At 30.8% G+C, this 19,263-nt stretch overlaps 1 protein-coding gene across 6 annotated transcripts in view; it reads right to left on the reverse strand.

Moving 5' to 3' along the window:
* Positions 1-8,481: 8,481 nt before the first annotated feature.
* The window catches only part of LOC111633317 (lysosomal protective protein-like), a 30,730-nt gene continuing 19,948 nt past the window's right edge, over positions 8,482-19,263 (reverse strand). For all 6 annotated transcript variants that reach the window (XM_023377864.1, XM_023377863.1, XM_023377861.1 and 3 more), the window contains exons 4-11: positions 16,501-16,746; positions 16,322-16,413; positions 11,011-11,107; positions 10,772-10,912; positions 10,573-10,697; positions 9,112-9,277; positions 8,950-9,039; positions 8,482-8,685 (exon numbers count right to left, since the gene is read on the reverse strand). In XM_023377864.1, coding sequence (XP_023233632.1) covers positions 8,602-8,685; positions 8,950-9,039; positions 9,112-9,277; positions 10,573-10,697; positions 10,772-10,912; positions 11,011-11,107; positions 16,322-16,413; positions 16,501-16,746 — 1,041 coding nt within the window. In that variant the 3' untranslated portion in view covers positions 8,482-8,601. The remainder of the gene's footprint in view (positions 8,686-8,949; positions 9,040-9,111; positions 9,278-10,572; positions 10,698-10,771; positions 10,913-11,010; positions 11,108-16,321; positions 16,414-16,500; positions 16,747-19,263) is intronic.

Raw genomic sequence — 19,263 nt, forward strand, 5'->3', positions numbered from 1 at the left:
TTCTTTGTTCTTTTGTTTATGTAATTAAAATTGAAATAAATTGGGACCTTCGACTTGAAACATCATCATTTAGATTTAAGATTTTTGTACAAATTATCGTTTAAATTAATTAGATTATTTGTAAATCAATTTATTTCCATTCGATTTGAGTAATTATCTTTAAATTATTAAAATAATCTTGTGATAGTGTTGTAATAATTTAAACAGAAACCAATTCAGCAGATAAACAATTCTCTTAACATATTTTGTGAAAGATGCAATTTGGTGTGCAGGGAAGATTAATTCCGGAATCTGTAAGCGCTATTTCATGTTTAAATAACATTAGGATATACATAAAACACCCCTGTACTATAAAGAAGCCATTTCTTAATACAGTAATACCCCGAACTTACGCGATAGGTGGGACCGAGCGATAACCGCGTAAGTCGAATTCGCGTAAGTCGGGGTATAATTTCGCAATTTGTGTAAAATCCAAGTCGGATGTATGTAAGCTAATAAATGTTCTCGTTAATCTTATCTCGTCTTTTGATTCGTTCACGGTAACAAGAAATCACCACATAGAGTCTCTCAAGTCTCCGTAGATATAACAAACACAGAAATAAATAACACAAAATAAATTGTAACTATGTATCGATTCCGCGCGACACGTCCGAACATGTAAGCTGAAAAATAGTGTGGGGGGAGTGAGTAATCAACAGTTGCGTAGCGCTCAAACAAAAGACGAATCGACGAGATTTGAAAATCGCGTAACTCCGAGTTCGCGTAAGTCGGGGTAGCGTAAGTCGAGGTATTACTGTAATTGCTTCTGATACGCTGTCTCTAGCACACTGTTCTTCAGTTATCCAAAGCAAAAGCAATTTCTTAACATGGTTTAATGTCTTCGATCTCTGTTTAGAAATTGATTTAACCCCTTTCGCAACGTTAGCAGATTTAATAATGTCTTTATTTTCCGCGATTGTCGATATCCTCGTTCTCGGAATACGGTGTGCAACAGTTAAAATCTCGAACACGCGTGCCACATTCATATTTCTCAACAGTCTTCTTTTTTCAGTTCCATTGTGATTCTAGTCATTTTTTTTTTTAGTTTTCTGTTGCTTTTCATTTGCCTTTTTGCAATTTACGATTAATAAAAATAATAAAATTTTACTTACAAATTAAAATCAGAAGAAATTTAACAGTTATAAACTGTGGCACTGCGAACGTCTAGTCTGGCCTAGTACACCGATAGTGCTACTTGTTCATAGATGGCACGTATAATTGAAGTCGTATACCGAGTAAAATTTGTTTCGTCCAAACAGGACGTATTCCGAATTGGACGTATTCTAAAGCAGACGTATACCGAGGGTACTACTGTATATATATATATACTGTATATAAGAAAATGTATGTTCAAATGGATAACATGAGTCCAATAGACTCAATATGTCTGATGTATTTTTTTTTTTTTTTGCTGAGACAAGAAAAAGGCATTGTGGAAATTTTGATTAGCGCTGTTTCATAATCCTATTACTTGCTGTTAGTGAATTACTAATTCAAGTTACTTGTTGCAAAACTACGTAAATATCCATTTGAAAAGATAGCATCTATGTCAATGTTTGAGATAACATGTTTGATCACGAACTGCAGGAAATTATACATAACCTCAACGAGTAATTATTTATTGTGACATCGTCACAATGCTGGTCTGCAATTTTTAATCATATTTTTAATTTATTCAATTTAAACTATATGCTCTTCATCTCAAATTAGTACTATAGTGTCTTGCCCTTGTGCATCACACTTTTCTGCTAGCAATGGAATCGTGCCGGTTAACCTCAACCTGGTTTGGTGCCATTCTAAGACCGTTGTTCTGACATTCTCCCACTTCTTCAAAAGATCTTTAATATCAGATGTCGGCATTAATCTTTTTTTTTTTTTTTTTTTTTTTTTTTTTTTTTTTTTTTTTTTTTTTTTTTTTTTTTTTTTTTTTNCTGGTTTGGTGCCATTCTAAGACCGTTGTTCTGACATTCTCCCACTTCTTCAAAAGATCTTTAATATCAGATGTCGGCATTAATTTTTTTTTTTTTTTTTTTTTTTTTTTTCAGAAGAAAACATCTTGGCGAGTTTCTTGGTGTTCTTCATTCAAGAGTTCTTGGCTTTATTCTGTCCTCAGATCAGTTTCATGTTCCATTATGAGCTCTTCAATGTTCTTTATTTCTCAGATGTGATTTTTGTTACTCCTTTAGCTGCTTGAATCTTCTTGATTATTATATTGTATCTTTCTTACATAAGATTGAACTGCGGCCTACAGTAGAGTGTAGATTTTATAAAGCTTGTAAGTTATCATTGTTAGTTTTAGGTTTTAAACCTGTTTACCATTTACCTGTTTGTTGTGCACATTTTTTAAATCTACATATTTGGATTTTGCAACTGTCTGAAACAGTATGTTCTTAACTTCACCATAACTTCAGCATAAGTTCAGCATACTTTCAGCGTAAGTTTACCATAATTTCAGCATAAGTTTACTATAACTTCATCATAATTTTACCATAAGTTCATCATAAGTTCAGCATATTTTCACCATAACTCCAGCATAACTTCAGCATACTTTTACCATAACTTCAGGAGCAAGTCTACTTTTAAAGTTCACATAAATTTGAGATTGCACTTGTTAGAAAGATTGGGGCANTGGCTTAATGTTTTGCTGATGTTATACAGAAGTTATGGTACTGTTATGGGAATTAGAACGTGTAAAAGCCAAAAATGAAATCACTGAAAATTTGCACAATAAATAAAGAAGTCGTAAAAAAAAAATAAGAAAAGTAACAACCACAGCTTACAAGCTTTATAAAACATACTGTAGTATCGATTGCCTGTGAAGGCAGTAACGAGATTGGTCTCAAAACTTGCATAAATTTGAAACTACATTCATAAAAATCTTTTCTGGTCGCATTCTCATATTTGTGTGAGCTTTGGAAGTAGCTCAGCTCCTGAAGTTATGCTAGATTTATAGTAAAGTTATGGTTACTTTATACTGAAGTTATCATAAGATTATGGTAAAGTTAGTCTGAAGTTATGGTAAATTTATGGTGAAGTTAAGAACATGCTGTTACAGACAGCGTCAGGACTCACAAATAAACTCAAAAGAAATATGCACACAAACAGGAAAATGGTAAATAGCATTTCAACGTAAAAGACAGCTTACAAGCTTAATAAAACCTATAGAATTATTGATTGCTTGTGCAAGAAGTTGCAAAAATTAATGCGTAGATTTTTCTGCATGCAATTTCAAGTTGCTATTAGTTTTGGAAGTAGCTTTGCTCCAAAAGTTATGCTGAAGTTATGGTGACGTTATGCTGAATTTATGCATAATTTGTATTGAAGTTATGCTTAAGCCATGGCTTAAGATATGCTTAACCATCACTTAAGCATATACTAATCATTTATAAAATAATATTTCATTATAACATTGGGAATTTACTTTTTCCTATATAATTTACTATTCCTTTTTAACAGAATATTTTCTAAATTTGTAAAGTTCCTATAATTTATATAAAAAACAATTATTTTCAGTAAAAAAAATAAAAATATAATTGTTTTTTATATAAATTATAGGAACTTTACAAATTTAGAAAATATTCTGTTAAAAAGGAATAGTAAATTATATAGGAAAAAGTAAATTCCCAATGTTATAATGAAATATTATTTTATAAATGATTAGTATATGCTTAAGTGATGGTTAAGCATATCTTAAGCCATGGCTTAAGCATAACTTCAATACAAATTATGCATAAATTCAGCATAACGTCACCATAACTTCAGCATAACTTTTGGAGCAAAGCTACTTCCAAAAGTAATAGCAACTTGAAATTGCATGCAGAAAAATCTACGCATTAATTTTTGCAACTTCTTGCACAAGCAATCAATAATTCTATAGGTTTTATTAAGCTTGTAAGCTGTCTTTTACGTTGAAATGCTATTTACCATTTTCCTGTTTGTGTGCATATTTCTTTTGAGTTTATTTGTGAGTCCTGACGCTGTCTGTAACAGCATGTTCTTAACTTCACCATAAATTTACCATAACTTCAGACTAACTTTACCATAATCTTATGATAACTTCAGTATAAAGTAACCATAACTTTACCATAAATCTAGCATAACTTCAGGAGCTGAGCTACTTCCAAAGCTCACACAAATATGAGAATGCGACCAGAAAAGATTTTTATGAATGTAGTTTCAAATTTATGCAAGTTTTGAGACCAATCTCGTTACTGCCTTCACAGGCAATCGATACTACAGTATGTTTTATAAAGCTTGTAAGCTGTGGTTGTTACTTTTCTTATTTTTTTTTTACGACTTCTTTATTTATTGTGCAAATTTTCAGTGATTTCATTTTTGGCTTTTACACGTTCTAATTCCCATAACAGTACCATAACTTCTGTATAACATCAGCAAAACATTAAGCCAAATTATAGCATATATTTATCAAAACATCCGACACAAGTTTCGCATAACGTCAACATAACTTTACCATTTTTTAGCATAACTTTAGCAGGAGTGTACCATTACTTTAGTATAACTTTAGAAGGAAAGTTGCTCTGGCAACTTCTTATACAAGCAATCATTACTGCTTTGTGTTCTATAAATCTGTAGATTAAAAACGCGTACCATAAACAGGAAAATAATAAACAAGATTCAAACGTAAAACTACCAATAACAGCTTACAAGATTTATAGAACATAAAGCAAAAATGATTGCTTGTGTATAAGCTGTTATTGATAGTTTTACGTTTAAATCTTGTTTATTATTTCCCTGTTTATGGTGCGCATTTTTAATTTACATTTGGATTCTGCAACTGACTGGAACAGTTATGTTCTTAACTTCACCATAACTTCAGCATAAGTTTAGCATAATTTTACCATAAGCTCATCATAAGTTAAGCATAACTTCATCAGTTCAGCATACTTTCAGCATAAGTTCACCATAACTTCAGCATAAGTTCAGCATAACTTCACCATAACTTCAGCATAAGTTCAGCATAATTTTACCATAAGCTCATCATAAGTTTAGCATACTTTCAGCACAAGTTCACCATAACTTCAGCATAATTTTATCATAAGTTAAGCATAACTTCATCAGTTCAGCATACTTTCAGCATAAGTTCACCATAACTTCAGCATAAGTTCAGCATAACTTCACCATAACTTCATAAGTTCAGCATAATTTTACCATAAGCTCATCATAAGTTTAGCATAACTTCATCATAAGTTTAGCATAAGTTCACCATAACTTCAGCATAATTTTACCATAAGTTCATCATAACTTCACCATAATTTCAGCATAAGTTCAGCATAAGTTCACCATAACTTCAGCATAATTTTACCATAAGTTCATCATAAGTTCAGCATAACTTCACCATAACTTCAGCATAACTTCACCATAAGCTCATCATAAGTTCAGCATACTTTCACCATAACTTCAGCATACTTTTACTATAACTTCTCCATACCTTTACCATAACTTCAGGAGCAAGTCTACTTTTAAAGTTTACATAAATTTGAAATTGCGCTTAGAAAGATTTGGGCATTATTCTTTCAACTCTTTTTGCAAGAAATCAATACTGCTGTGTGTTTCAGACAGCTTTTAATCCGTTGCTGGCAGTTTGTCTATTTATTATGATATGAGTTTTTGTCTTAATGGAATCATCCATAAGTAGTATGACATGTATATTGTCAATGTCGTTATAACATTAATGATTATAAAAAAGTTTGCCAGAAATATATTTTGAAAAATAAACGGAAAAGATTTGCGTTTTCATATATGATGTTGTTAAATTCAATATTTTATATACTTTCAGATTTCCGTCAGATTAGACTTCTCTATATGTATTTTTAATAGGATATCTGACGTACAGTGGTGCCCAGCGTTGCCATTCCTAGTACATTTGTACTAGCGGCCGGATGGCCGAGCGGTCAAGGTGGCAGCCTACGGCTCTGGGGAACCTGGGTTCGAATCCGAACGGGTCGGAAAATCCTCAGGAATTTTTCGGGAGTGGTTCGTTCGGATATGTCGGACCCCATCCCCCACCACCTGGCAGCCCCATTGTGGGTCTGGCCGAACTCATGGGCTTGCAAAAAGAGGCCCTCTTAGTGCCCACAGGGCGGAAAGAGTTAAAAAAAAAGTACATTTGTACTTTTCGGATACATTTTGTCCTTTCGAGTTCATTGAAAGTACACTTAGATTTTTAGTACATTTTGAGTACATTATAATATTTCAGTACCATTTATGGTAGAAGATAATATTTCATGCCTTAATTAACGAAAAAATTAGTTTAATAAAGTCTCACTAGTGTCACTGCTTGCTAATTTGATTTATCCAATCACAACATACACATAGTGTATATCGGTGGACATCAACCATACAGATAGTTGCACGTGTAAATGTTATGATTCAGTGGTCCTCTTTCACATGTGTCACACATTTCAGTCGTCTAAACCAGTGGTTCTTAACCTTTTTATACTCGCGGCCCACCAAATATTTCATAATTTTTTCTGTGACCCCCATTTTTTAAATAATAATTTATATTTGTTAAATTATCTATAATAAATTGATTTTTTTATTACTACTTTATTTTTAAAATTCCAAGCACTAATAGTTTCTTAGAATTACTTTGGAATAAAAGAAGTAAATACTGCGGTGTAAGTAGCATATTTGCATTTATTTCTTCTGTACTAAGTAAGTTGTATGTAGGAAGAAATAAGAAATAAATAAAAAAAAAACTAAATACGAAAACTTTATGTTTCTTATTTCACTTTTCAATACGATATTCGGTTATACATCAATTTTCTTCTTTTTATTATATTCTAAAGGAAATTTTGCATAATTTGGTGGCCCCCGGCAAACTTCTTATGTACCCCAGGGGGCCGCGGGGGGCCCAGGGGGCCTCCTTGTTAAGAAACACTGGTCTACACATTCTCACGAGGACTTTGACAAAATTTTTCACGCTACGTGGTCCAAACAATTCAACTCTGTCAAACAAAAATAATGGACAGATCAGGAAATCAATGATTTTAAACTTTTGTCATCAATAATATCAAAATATCCGTTAAGTCAGAGTCGAATTATTACACAAAATAGTTTTGAAATTGTACAGTACAAGTATAAATAATATAAATACTTTTATATATTTTCTACCACTATAATTTAATTCTTAATTATGAACTTCAATTTTAGTAATCTTGGTAAAAGAAATAACTTTTTTAAATTTGAACCTGTCCACGCATATTTAATTTATAATTTTTTTACCCATCATTATAATATTTTTAAAAAATCAACTTTTAATGTTGTATTTAACAAAAAACCATAGAAACTATTTTCATAAAATCTTTTTATGGAATACTAGCAGACCCCGCCACGCCTTGTTGTGGCTCAAAATGTATCTATTATAAATGTATAGCACTTCCCCCGTGGGGGAAAATTTTTCGAAAAATTTTTTCTTAGTGTACATTCTCTTGACGTACCCTATTAAAACGCAATCAAAAGCGCAAAAACCCGCATCTAAAATAGTATAATAGAAGCCAAGTTTTTCACAGTAAGCCTTAATCCTNAAAACTTGTTTCTTAATCAGATAATGTTGAAACTTTGCTGTATAAAACAAACATAATATTAAAAACTTTAAAATTTTCGTTCAATAATCTCTTATCTAGAGTAATATATTTTGTGAGTGCTTAAATAAAATAAGGAAAAATGATTGAAAAATATAATCTCTATTTAGAGTGAACCTGTTATTGAATCTAGGGAACAGATATAGAGACAAAATTAAGTAAAAAAAAAAAAAAAAAAACAGACAAAAATGTTTTGTTTCATTTTTAAGGAATATAATTTATAAGATTAATACATAATTTTTTAATCATATGCAAATTTAGTATATTGATTAATGCTTTTAAAACTTTTTAAAATTTGATTTGTCAATCTGGTACTAGAATACAGTTTCTAATTCAATAGAATGCAATCTATTGAATTAGAAACTATGTTCTGGTAGGAACTTATATGTAGGAACTGCATATAATTTGAATTAACTTTAGTTATGGTGTGTAACTTTATTATATATTGAATAAAATTGTAGTGAGACAAGTTGGAACATTGTTGATTGTGAAACGGATTTATTTGAGATTACAATAAAGAAATTCATATATGTAAGCTCTGACTTATTCTATACAAGAACATTGGGAATGTTTCTGTTATTCAAATAAAATATTTAACATGCATTTGTAAATGTAAACTTGTAAAGTTCAACAAAGATACCAGATGTGGATACAAGCAGAGAAAATCCCTAGCATGGAATCTTGTTTGAACAAAAAAAAGGGGGTAGTTTCATGTGTAAACAAAGAAAAAGAACAAATAAGTAATATTTGCTAGAACAACAATTGTAGTTATTCTAGTCCTTTAGATATTAATTCTCAGATGTGAATTATAATCAAAATGAATTATAATTTAATTTGCTTTACATAAAATAAAATATATTTTTAGACAATTATATATTATTTATTTATTACATTATTACAGTTATAAATTCATTAAAATATTACTTATTATAAAAATTAATATATTAAATTTATACAGTTAAAGTGGTTTCTGATACAGAAAACTTGATATCATCTTAAAGGCAGGTCCAGGCTTATCTTGAGGCACCATGTGACCAGATCCCTATTAAAATATAATGTTAATTTTACAAAAATTCATATAGAATTGTGATTTGTGCAGTTTATTTTATGTGATTTTGAAATAACACAATCTCTTTCTTACTTACAAGTAATAATAAGTAAATAAACCTTATATTAAAAAAAATTAAATAAGACTATATATTCATGAAGTTATTAAAAAAATCTACACACACTCACAGACAGACACAGAGAGAGAGAGAGAGAGAGAGATACATTCTTCAATTGTAGTTTAATTCTTAATTCTTACCTTAATTGTCATGTAAGTCAAATTTCCAAACTTCTTATAATAGCCAGCAATTTGATCATTAAATTCCCAATATTTATATTCAGATGTCACCTATAAAAATATTTATAAAATTNTTTATTATTATTAAATATTTTAATTCTTAAAACTTTAAAAAAATATTACCTTGAATGAAAGATCATCAACAAACCACTGATCACCTAAGAAATTACAAGCCATATCGACATCACCATTGTATATCAGACCTCGTAATTTTCCAGAATTAATTAATTTGGTTACTTGTGGTTTCATTGTGTTATATAATCTTTGATATCCTATTTCAACATCTAAACTGTAATATAAAAATATATTTTTATATAAATATTAGAATTAATAAAAGTCAAAAATGCATTTTGCATCAACAAATGAATGATCATGACTGGTGTATATTAAAATGTATAAAAAAGGATTATATATGACAAGGGGTCATTGGAGATAGTTTTTGAAACAAAAAACAAACACTTAGATTTACAAAATACAGTGGGTGATCGGTTAACGAACATAATCTGTTCCAAGACTTTGTTTGCTATCTGAATTGTTCGTTAGCCGATTATCGATTTACCATAGGTTTTTACGGGAATTTGATTAATTCATTCTGGAGACCCCAAAAAATAAAAAAAATATATACTTTCGTTTATTTATATGTAATAATGAAAATACATATATACACAGTCTTGAATTTTTATTAATCATTATTAATCATGTTTTTATTCGTTTGTGTGGTTAAAGAATCTGTCTAATGTTGATTGCTTTTCTCTCTTCTTCAGGATTTTTCAGAAGTAATTAATAGCATTACAATTGTAGAGATCTGCAAGCATATTAACCTCAACCCGGTTTGGATGCCATTCTAAGACCATTGTTCTGACATCCCACTTCTTCAAAAGATCTTTAATAGCAGATATCGGCATTGATCCTCTTTTTCAGAAGAAAACATATCTTGGTGAGTTTCTTGGTGTTCTTCATTCAAGAGTCCTTGGCATTCTTCTGTCCTCAGATCAGTTTCAGGTTCCATTATGAGCTCTTCAATGCTCTTTATTTCTCAGATGTAATTTTTGTTACTTTTTAATTTGCTTGTGTCTTCTTGATTATACAGTATCTTTCTTAGATAAGATTGAACTGAGGCCTACTGTACACCTGTTCAAGCCATACTGCCCAGCAACATCAGACATCTTCTACCCACTCTCTACCTTTACTATTATACTCTCACCTTTTGAAAATAAATACCCATGCAAAACTTAACGAGTGCCTGCCAACAGTCTCACGAATACTGTAAAAGAATTGTTTCTATCAGAAAAATAAAAGGCTGAAATTACAAGGTAGAGTTTCAAAGTTTGGAGAAATAATATCCAAGCAGTATATACTGGGTTGAGTGTTGATATCGACGTCTCCTGCGCTCCAAAAAGTTTCAAATTGTTGCCTGAAGACCAATCAGTATTCATTATTTTATGTCGCTTCTTCTTGTGTTTGTTCTGTGAGGTGTTCATTGTCCGAACATAAAAATCTTTCGCAAAAGTGTTCGTTATCCAATCACCCACTGTATTTGAAGAATGGTAAGATTATTATTGAAAGATAAATGAAGCTACTCACCTGCAGATATCCCATCTTTGGACATTAGAAGGAATATGCAATGCTTCACGTACAGACTGTTGATTAAGCCATTTTCTGAGATTTGAACTGTCAACACAAGGTGGATCATCATGTAAAATTACATTCTAGAAAATAAAATTTTTTATTTCCAATTAAATTATTATTAAAAATAATATATTTTGTTTAAAATTAAAATTACCTTATTTCCCATAAAAGTACTAAATAATAATTTACGGTCTATTTGATCCCTCGATGGCTTATACGAGGAGTGTTGACAGTCAGAATATAAATTATATACATTCAGTCCTTGACCCTGAATTATAAATGTTGCTTTTGCCACCTACAGTATAAATTATATTTTAAATTGAATGCAATACTAAAAAATATTAATTCAAAGTCATAAAAATGATGTTTTTTGAGATACATCATGTTACTTACTGCTCCACTACATGCAGCTGTTTCTCCACTTACAAAGTTACAATTTTTCTGTGATGCACCACCATTGCAACAATTTGATGTTAAATCATTCCATAAGCTGTAATAAAAATTACAGTTAAAGATATTGTCAGAATAATAAACATTAAAATCCAATTGGTAAAATAATAAGAATGAATGTACTATTAAAAAGCTCTTTACAATGGAAGCAACATACTAAAACATTTGTAGAGTGTCTTTGCAATTATTCCTTTTCACACACCCTAAGAACACGACAAAATCATAATTCAATGCTTTTTTTTATATAAAAAATTTTTGGACATTGCTTTTTTTTATATAAAAAATTAACTTGTATACAGACCATAGAATCTGCTTAATGTAATCACTTTGGAACTTATCTAAACTAATAACAATAACCAAATGATAACATTAAGCAAGTTAAATAAATAAAACTAGAATTAGTAAAAATTATGTTTTAGTGACTCTGGCATTAAAAGGCCACATTAAAACAATTAAAAAAAAGTATTTAACTCGAAGAATTATAAAAAGAAAAAACATATAGTTAGCAAAATCAAAATCTTTTTGTACAGGCCAAAAATGTATTATAATTATGGTCTTTACTTTTGTTTACTTTAATTTTGCTTTTTTTAAAAAAGTAATAGAGAGGTTGAGGCGCACGTTTTAAACGTGTAAACGTTTAAAACGTGTGACGTTCGGCGCCGCTTTCCCGTAAGCCTAAAAGTTTGACGATGGTGTTTGGAATGTCGAGCGTGATTCCACCGACTATCCAAACACCATTGTCAAACTTTTAGGCTTACGGGAAAGCGGCGCCGAACGTCACACGTACACGTTTACACGTTTAAAACGTGCGCCTCAACCTCTCTAATGTAATTGTAAAACAACTTGTAACCCAAACTTTAAACTAGAGGAACAGAACTATCTGAAATGAATATTTAATAAAGTAGAACAGCCAAAAAAGTTCCTTGGTGTCCAAGTGAAAACATTTCTCGAAAGGTGCGATAAGTACTTAGACTAGAAGCCAATATGTAAGTTTGAAAAAAATTAAATTTGAAAAGAAGGACAAGAAGCAGAGAGTTTATAACTGTAATTTTAAACAAATTTTTCAAAATAATTATGCCAATTCTTTCAACTTTTTATACAATTAAACAACTATTTTAATTTACAATTTAATCTGATATTTATTTTCATTAAATGCAAAATAATAAGAATCTGAGAGAGAGAGAAACTTTTGACAACTTTAACAATTAATTTATTCAAAATAATAATTAAATACAGCTTATTTAAGCATATTTAATTCTCTCTTGAATATTCTCAAAACTGATGATTTATAAAATTAATAATGAAGAAATGTTATTCTGTTATTCACAAAAAGTTACTTTCAGTAGTCACTGCTATATATAGTGTGTCCCATAATGACACTGATAAACTTCAGTTACTTATATAAGACACCAAAAAGCCCTTGTTATCAATAAATCCATGTTTGCAAATGAATCACTTTGGCAATAAAGTTCCACAGACTATTGACCTCAAATTATTTTCTTTGTTGGTTTTTCAGTTGCCTCTTGGAATAGTTGCTCAATTTTTTTCTCGCATAAAAAAAGGAGGATACTATACAATGAAAAACATTTAAAACAAAGTAGTTTGTTCTAAATATATTTTGACTAAATGTAAATTATAAAACATTAAATACAGTTGCTCCCCTACTTAGGAATGCTCAACTTATAAACTTCAGACTTATGAGCAATTTTGATCATACATCTAAAATACACACAGATTCTGAAGTTCTCTTGTCACTCATGAAGTGGCATTGAAGTTCGACTGACCAGTACAGTAATAAATAATAAATTTTAATAACTAATTAATGTGGGCTTATTACAATTGCATATCATCATTTTCACTTTCATATGAATTCTAAGGCTCCATTGCCATTCATGAGGTGGTGGTGAAGTTGGCAACATTGGAGTAATGGCATTTTTTTGTTGTTTGCAATTTTTATAAACTTTTAAAATTAGTGCATCAAAAAATGCATTCAAAATATAATAGTAAATCTAGCAGTGCAGATAAATGCAAGAAGTATCACGCTACTACCTTGGAAACTAAACTGGACATTATAAAAATAAGTGCATTAGGTGAAAAAACCACATTTGAAATACCCGCTACTAAGCAGTAGTGAGTGGGTAGAGTGTAATGTATTCTATTAGGGGAAGTCAAATGAAAACGAGACAGATGGGAAAAAAGTAAGTAAACTGTTTATTATTTCAAAAGTAATTGCCATAACTGTTAATACATTTATACCACTGTGAGACAAGACAGTCAATGCCTTCATATAAAAATGTTTGCAGTTGCTTATGGAACCATGATTGCACCCAGGCATGCACCTTTTCGTCTGAAGCAAATTGACAGCCACGAATGTCTTTCTTCGGGGCTCCAAAAATATGGAAATCGCATGAGGAGAAATCGGGACTGTATGGAGGATGTGTATGAACTACGCTGCAGAAGTTCCCAGCAAAACTTCTGCAGCATAGTCAAAACAATCTTGGTAACATGTGGGTGGGCATTATCTTGCAACAGAATGATGCTGTCTGTCAACATTCCTGGGTGTTTGGATTTGATGGCACGCTTCAATTTTTGCATAGTTTCTATGTACCACTGTGCGTTAATTGTGGCACCATGTTCCAGAAAGTCAACGAGCAGCAGACCTCCGTAGTGATGGTGGACGCACATACATCTCACCGACCTCACTACAACTCACAGACAAATAGCACAGTGGTAAACATTTACGCTGTTCCTTCCTGATTCCCAACAGAGGGCACTTCTATATACACATCTACCTGCATTACCAACTTCCGTGCCGCACTTGTTATATAGTCTGTCTCGTTTGACTGCCCCTAATATTAAGTACTTTGAAGGAATAAACACTAGCAATAAGTGTTTCTGTGTCACTAAGAATCATAATAAATTATTCTGTATACAAATGTACTGGTACCTTCTAGGTTAGTTTTTGACTTACAACAAAACCTCAGGAATCTAACCTGTTTGTAACTGGAGGCCCCTGTAGACAATAAATAGGGTTTTAAACTATATTAAAGATTAGAATACTATAGACTGCTGCAAACACCACTCTAATTGAGTCTCTAAATGTTATTTGTTTGTCTGACTGATTAATAGTAGTGACTTTTGCTTCCTGTTACCTAGTGAGTGATAAGATGAAACTATTACTTTAGAATGGTGGTCATCAAAGTGGGTGCTACCGCCCCCCTGTGGATGGTGAGTAAATCTAGGGGGACACTGGAGGCAGGATACTGAACAGTGACCAAAGGCAAAAGCCTGACAGCCTTTGGTTTCCATATGTTGAGAACAATGTACGGTAAGGGTACAAAGTGTGAGATTCATAGAAAAGTTTTCCTAAGAATATTTCCAATCCTTTCTCAAACAAGAGAAAATGAGTTAGGGGGCATTGGGTATAACTTTATGGAACAAAGGGGGTGGTGGATCGAAAAAGTTTGGGAATCACTGCTTTAGAATAAGAAAATAAACTATTAAATCATCATGTGTTGGTGATATTTTAGAGAAGATAAAGTAAAAGTAAATGAAAACAAATAATTAAAATTGTAACACTCAAGAGGAAGATGTTATTAATTAATAAAGAGGATGATAGGAAGACAATACAGTTCAATAGAGGACTGTTGGGAATCCTACAACTTACTTCATCTAGTCTGACTTTGGCAGGAATATGATGTTCATGGATAAAGCATGCTTCACACAGGATAATTTCTTCAATAGTCACAACAGCTAAATATGGAATGTTATGACTATTGATGATTCTCATAAAAATTCTCTTGCTACCACCCTTAGAACAGATCAACAGTTTGCTATCAATGTTTCAGCCATTATTGTCAGAGATAATTTGATTGATCCATACATGTTGCAATATTGTTTGAATCCTTACATTTACAGTGAATTCTCCCATCTCCAGTCCTCTCATATCCAGGCTGATCAAAGGCAACCAAAAATTTTCAAATATATTGTGCACTACTCCAAATCCTACAATTCCATATTGCAGTGTTTACATTTTAAAATTTTTTAAATTAAGGTAGCATTGAACAAGAAATCATCAAGAACACAATGCTTCAACTGCCACTGACATGATAATAATGAGGCATTGATGTGTGTTGCAGCTAGTCAGCAAGACAAGAAAATTAAAAAATAACAAACTTTAACACAATACTTTCAAATTTAACTGTACTTGTAATTGTCAAAAGTAAGCATCAAAGTCAAAATAAACATTTTTTATACATTCAGTAAACACACATATGATAGTCTTTAAAAATTATCACACTCTCTTATCCAGATTTTTCTAATATTTGAATCACTTCTGTCCACATTAGTTCTGATAAAGGAGTGTCTACTGTATCTCCAGTTCCTGCAACATGTTCTATTAGACCTTTTAGATGATGACCCTTTGAACATATGGCAAGATGTGGTTTTAACAAGGTTTTAACACTTCAGTTTAAACATGCAGGAGTATCAGCATCAGAATTTCCCAACTACTGGATTGGAAAAGGAGGGTCCTATAGCGTGGTCTTCATAATCTCTTGATCTTATCCCTCTTGACTTCTTTCTTTAGATTATGTGAAACTTTGATGTAAGTAATTTATTAACATTTTATTAAAAATAATGCTGATCCATCTAGTAGTCACATATTCATGAACAGTTGCTCTTGACATAATTGTTCCTGATGTTAATATAATCATTGACAATTCTTATAATAATTTGATTTCTACACTTTCTATTGTTGTGATCTTAGGCTTCAAGCTTTCTTTACAAAAGTGCTATCAACTACAAGATTATTGATATCTTTTCTGAAGTTAAAAGATTTTAAAACAATGAAATATCAACAATATCTTGTATAAAGTATTACTATCTACTATAGATTCTTTCATTACAAATTCCTTAAGATTACAAAACAAAGCATTTTTTAAATAAATATATTTACATAGGTTCATAAAACAGACATTTATTACTCTTTTAATCTTCATTTTTAAACTTTTCCGTTATTCAATAATTAAATCTGTTTAAAAAATATATATGTAAAAAAGGCTAGTTAATTCAAGTAAATATAAACATTAGAAATTTTCACTTTCTTCTAATAGTTAAAAAAGAATTAAACTTGTGACTTTATAATCATTATATGATTATTGTTTTTCCATTAAGAATTTTTTGGAAACTTGTAGTTTATTATTATTATAATTACCTTATATATTTTATAAATATCAAAATAAATACAACTTACTTTTTACCAAAAAGACCATGATAATAACCAAAGAATATCAAGGAGTTTCCTAAAAATGACACATCCAAATAACCATTTCCAATTGCAAATCCCTGAAAACCAAATGTGCTATTAATTAACCCAAGTTCAAAAACTTCAGAAGTGTCTAATTAACTTTAGAACATATTCTAATAACTTACTTTAAAATTAATTTTTGCCGGTCCAGTAAATACTCTCATGGAAAGTGTTGGAATGTAAATTCCACCATAACTTTCACCTGATATATAAAAATCATTTTTCTTAAATTGAGGATATTTAATGAAAAAATTCTGCAGAGCCAAATAATTATCTTCTGAAACTTTATCATCATCAGTACTGTAGTCCTGATTATCATCATAAGAAAATCCAACACCTGCAGGAGCTTCTAAGTATAACACGTTGGCTATCTAAGAATGAAATATTTATAACAGATTATGAAAAACTATATAATTTTTTTGAAACGAGTAAACCTTTATATGTAAATAACTGATAATATATTACTCATTAAATTTTGGAGAGACATCACTTAAAGAACCATGTGACAAACGGTTCATGTAAATGAATCTATCCAACATTGATGGTCTAAAAAAAACAAAAAATTATGATAATAGAATTTGATATTGATAGGCTCATATCAGATGAACAATGGATATTAATGACAATCAGTGATGACAATAGAAACTGCACTATAATGTAGTACAGTATTAGTAATAACAGAATTAGTCCTTATATCAATGCGATGTTTCAAATGGGCATCAGAACTAGACACAGCATAACTAATCCACCTTTAATTTCCCAGAATTTGTTCTGTGTGTCAAACAAACATTTTCACTCTTTCTAAAGAATCATCTTCAGGTTCAACAAACATAATACATTTATATCATTTGTAATACAAACTGTGTTGTAATAAATGCACAATGTGGCAGCAGGGTAAAGTAAAAAGGGAACTGCTTGGTTGGAACAGAGAGTTTAATATATGCTGTATAGAGTATACATACCAAAAAATGAAAGGAGATAAGGTACAAAGTACAAAAATTTTCTTATATAAACAAAGGCATCATCTGACAATCATCTGACAATCATCTGGAATGTCCCTAGGAGAATGTCATGACACTCTCACCAACAAATTGTTATCCAATGAATTTACCAGAACACACTCAAAATTTAAAGTAAATAAATGCATGTGTTTTCCAACTAATTACATGTTGCCCTCATTTATACCAGTGATGCATTCATAGAGGAGGAATTGTTTGTTATTACAGGTTACCCCCATATGACACGGGAGTTACATTCCAAAAAATTGCCATGTTATGCGAATCCGTGTTATATGAAACAAAGAACTAGTGTGAAAAGGGAGTTAGGTTCCAAAAATTAAAAAACATGTTGTTAAATCCTTATTTAAATTGGATTTATTATTCATTTTTTTCATAGGTAAAATACTTATTTATTATTTAAGTAAATATTTTACCAGAGGATTATTCATCCTATATGATGATCTCAGCATGAGTATCATCAACTGGTAACAGTTTTTGGGTGCGTTCATTAATAGCAGTCGCTCTGCAACAGGAGTGCGTTGCTGTTTGTAGGCATTTAGGAATGACGGTGAAAGAAAGATGGCAGCACCCGCACTATCGATAGTATCATGATGGAGTAATCTATAATTCTAAAATGAGCTTTTAGAGGCAAAAGAAGAGTCCCAATTGTAAAATTTATCCATTAAATGGATTATTTGTTGAAAGAGCATTCAAAGTAGTCATGAAAACAATTAGAATGCTTGCGTGGAGTTATGCGGTGGTATAAAAGAATGCACCCTTTATTACATTTCATGTTGTATGAGGGTTTTACCCAATTCCTGAACCGTGTTAGAGTGAACCCGTGCTATAGAAGTGCCGTGTTATACAGGAGTTACCTGTATGTATGTTATACAGTATATACAAAATATGTTTGTTATTAAAATATATATACAAATATATATTTTTTAATATTGTTCTTTTACCATCAAAATTAAATCTAAAAGTAAGTTTTAAAATAACACCTGTGAAAGAAAATACTTGTTTTATCTTCTATGCATTTGGAGCTAGAACTACAGTGTACCTGAAGAAGGCTTATTAAGAAGGCTGAAAACGTTTGTACTCATCTATAAATGGCTAGAAAAAAGTGAGAAAAGTTTTGCCTTGGTCATCTTAAAATAGTTCTAGCTACAAATGCATAGAAGTGTAATTTGTGTGTACATTTTAAATATATATAAATAAAATTATATAGTTTACAGATTATGTTAATTTGTAATTATATGAAGTTTACACTATTAAAAAATCCAGCAGAGAATTGTATAACTTTCCCAGCTGTTATGACATTTGATTATAAAAAACTTTTTATCTGTATCCTCAAAATTAAGCATTTTACCATTTTATAAGTTTTATAAAAATAAAAATTGTAAATACTGATAAGAAAATCTTAAAGTCCAATCCCTCTGAAGAGATAATACATAACCCCGCTCTATATCTCCCCACTTCCTTGACATTTAACAGCATCAATGTCCTTTACACACAAGCTACCATGCCAAATTTCTTACTCATTACCTCACCATTTGATCTATACTAATATTATAAAGAGGTAATGTATGTAAGTTTGTTTGCAGCAGGAATCTCCGAAACTACTCATCCGATTTCAAAAATTCTTTCACCAATATTTAGAATGGAACTTCAGGGTGGACATAGGCTGTATATTATTCCGTTAAACATTCATATAAATTAAAATATATAATCTAAGTTAAGGCTTTTATGTCCAACAGATGGCGCTACGAGTACGACGCCATAAGTTTGCTTTTCTGTGAAAATGAACTAAAGCGGATCATCATCTATCTATTTATATAAATAAAAATGTAATGTTCGTTTGTTCCTACCGATTCCTTTGAAATTTTGACA

Source organism: Centruroides sculpturatus, unplaced genomic scaffold (assembly GCF_000671375.1).
Source record: "Centruroides sculpturatus isolate CEXI.00-Female unplaced genomic scaffold, Cexi_2.0 scaffold735, whole genome shotgun sequence".
Classification (NCBI taxonomy): Eukaryota; Metazoa; Arthropoda; class Arachnida; order Scorpiones; family Buthidae; genus Centruroides; species Centruroides sculpturatus.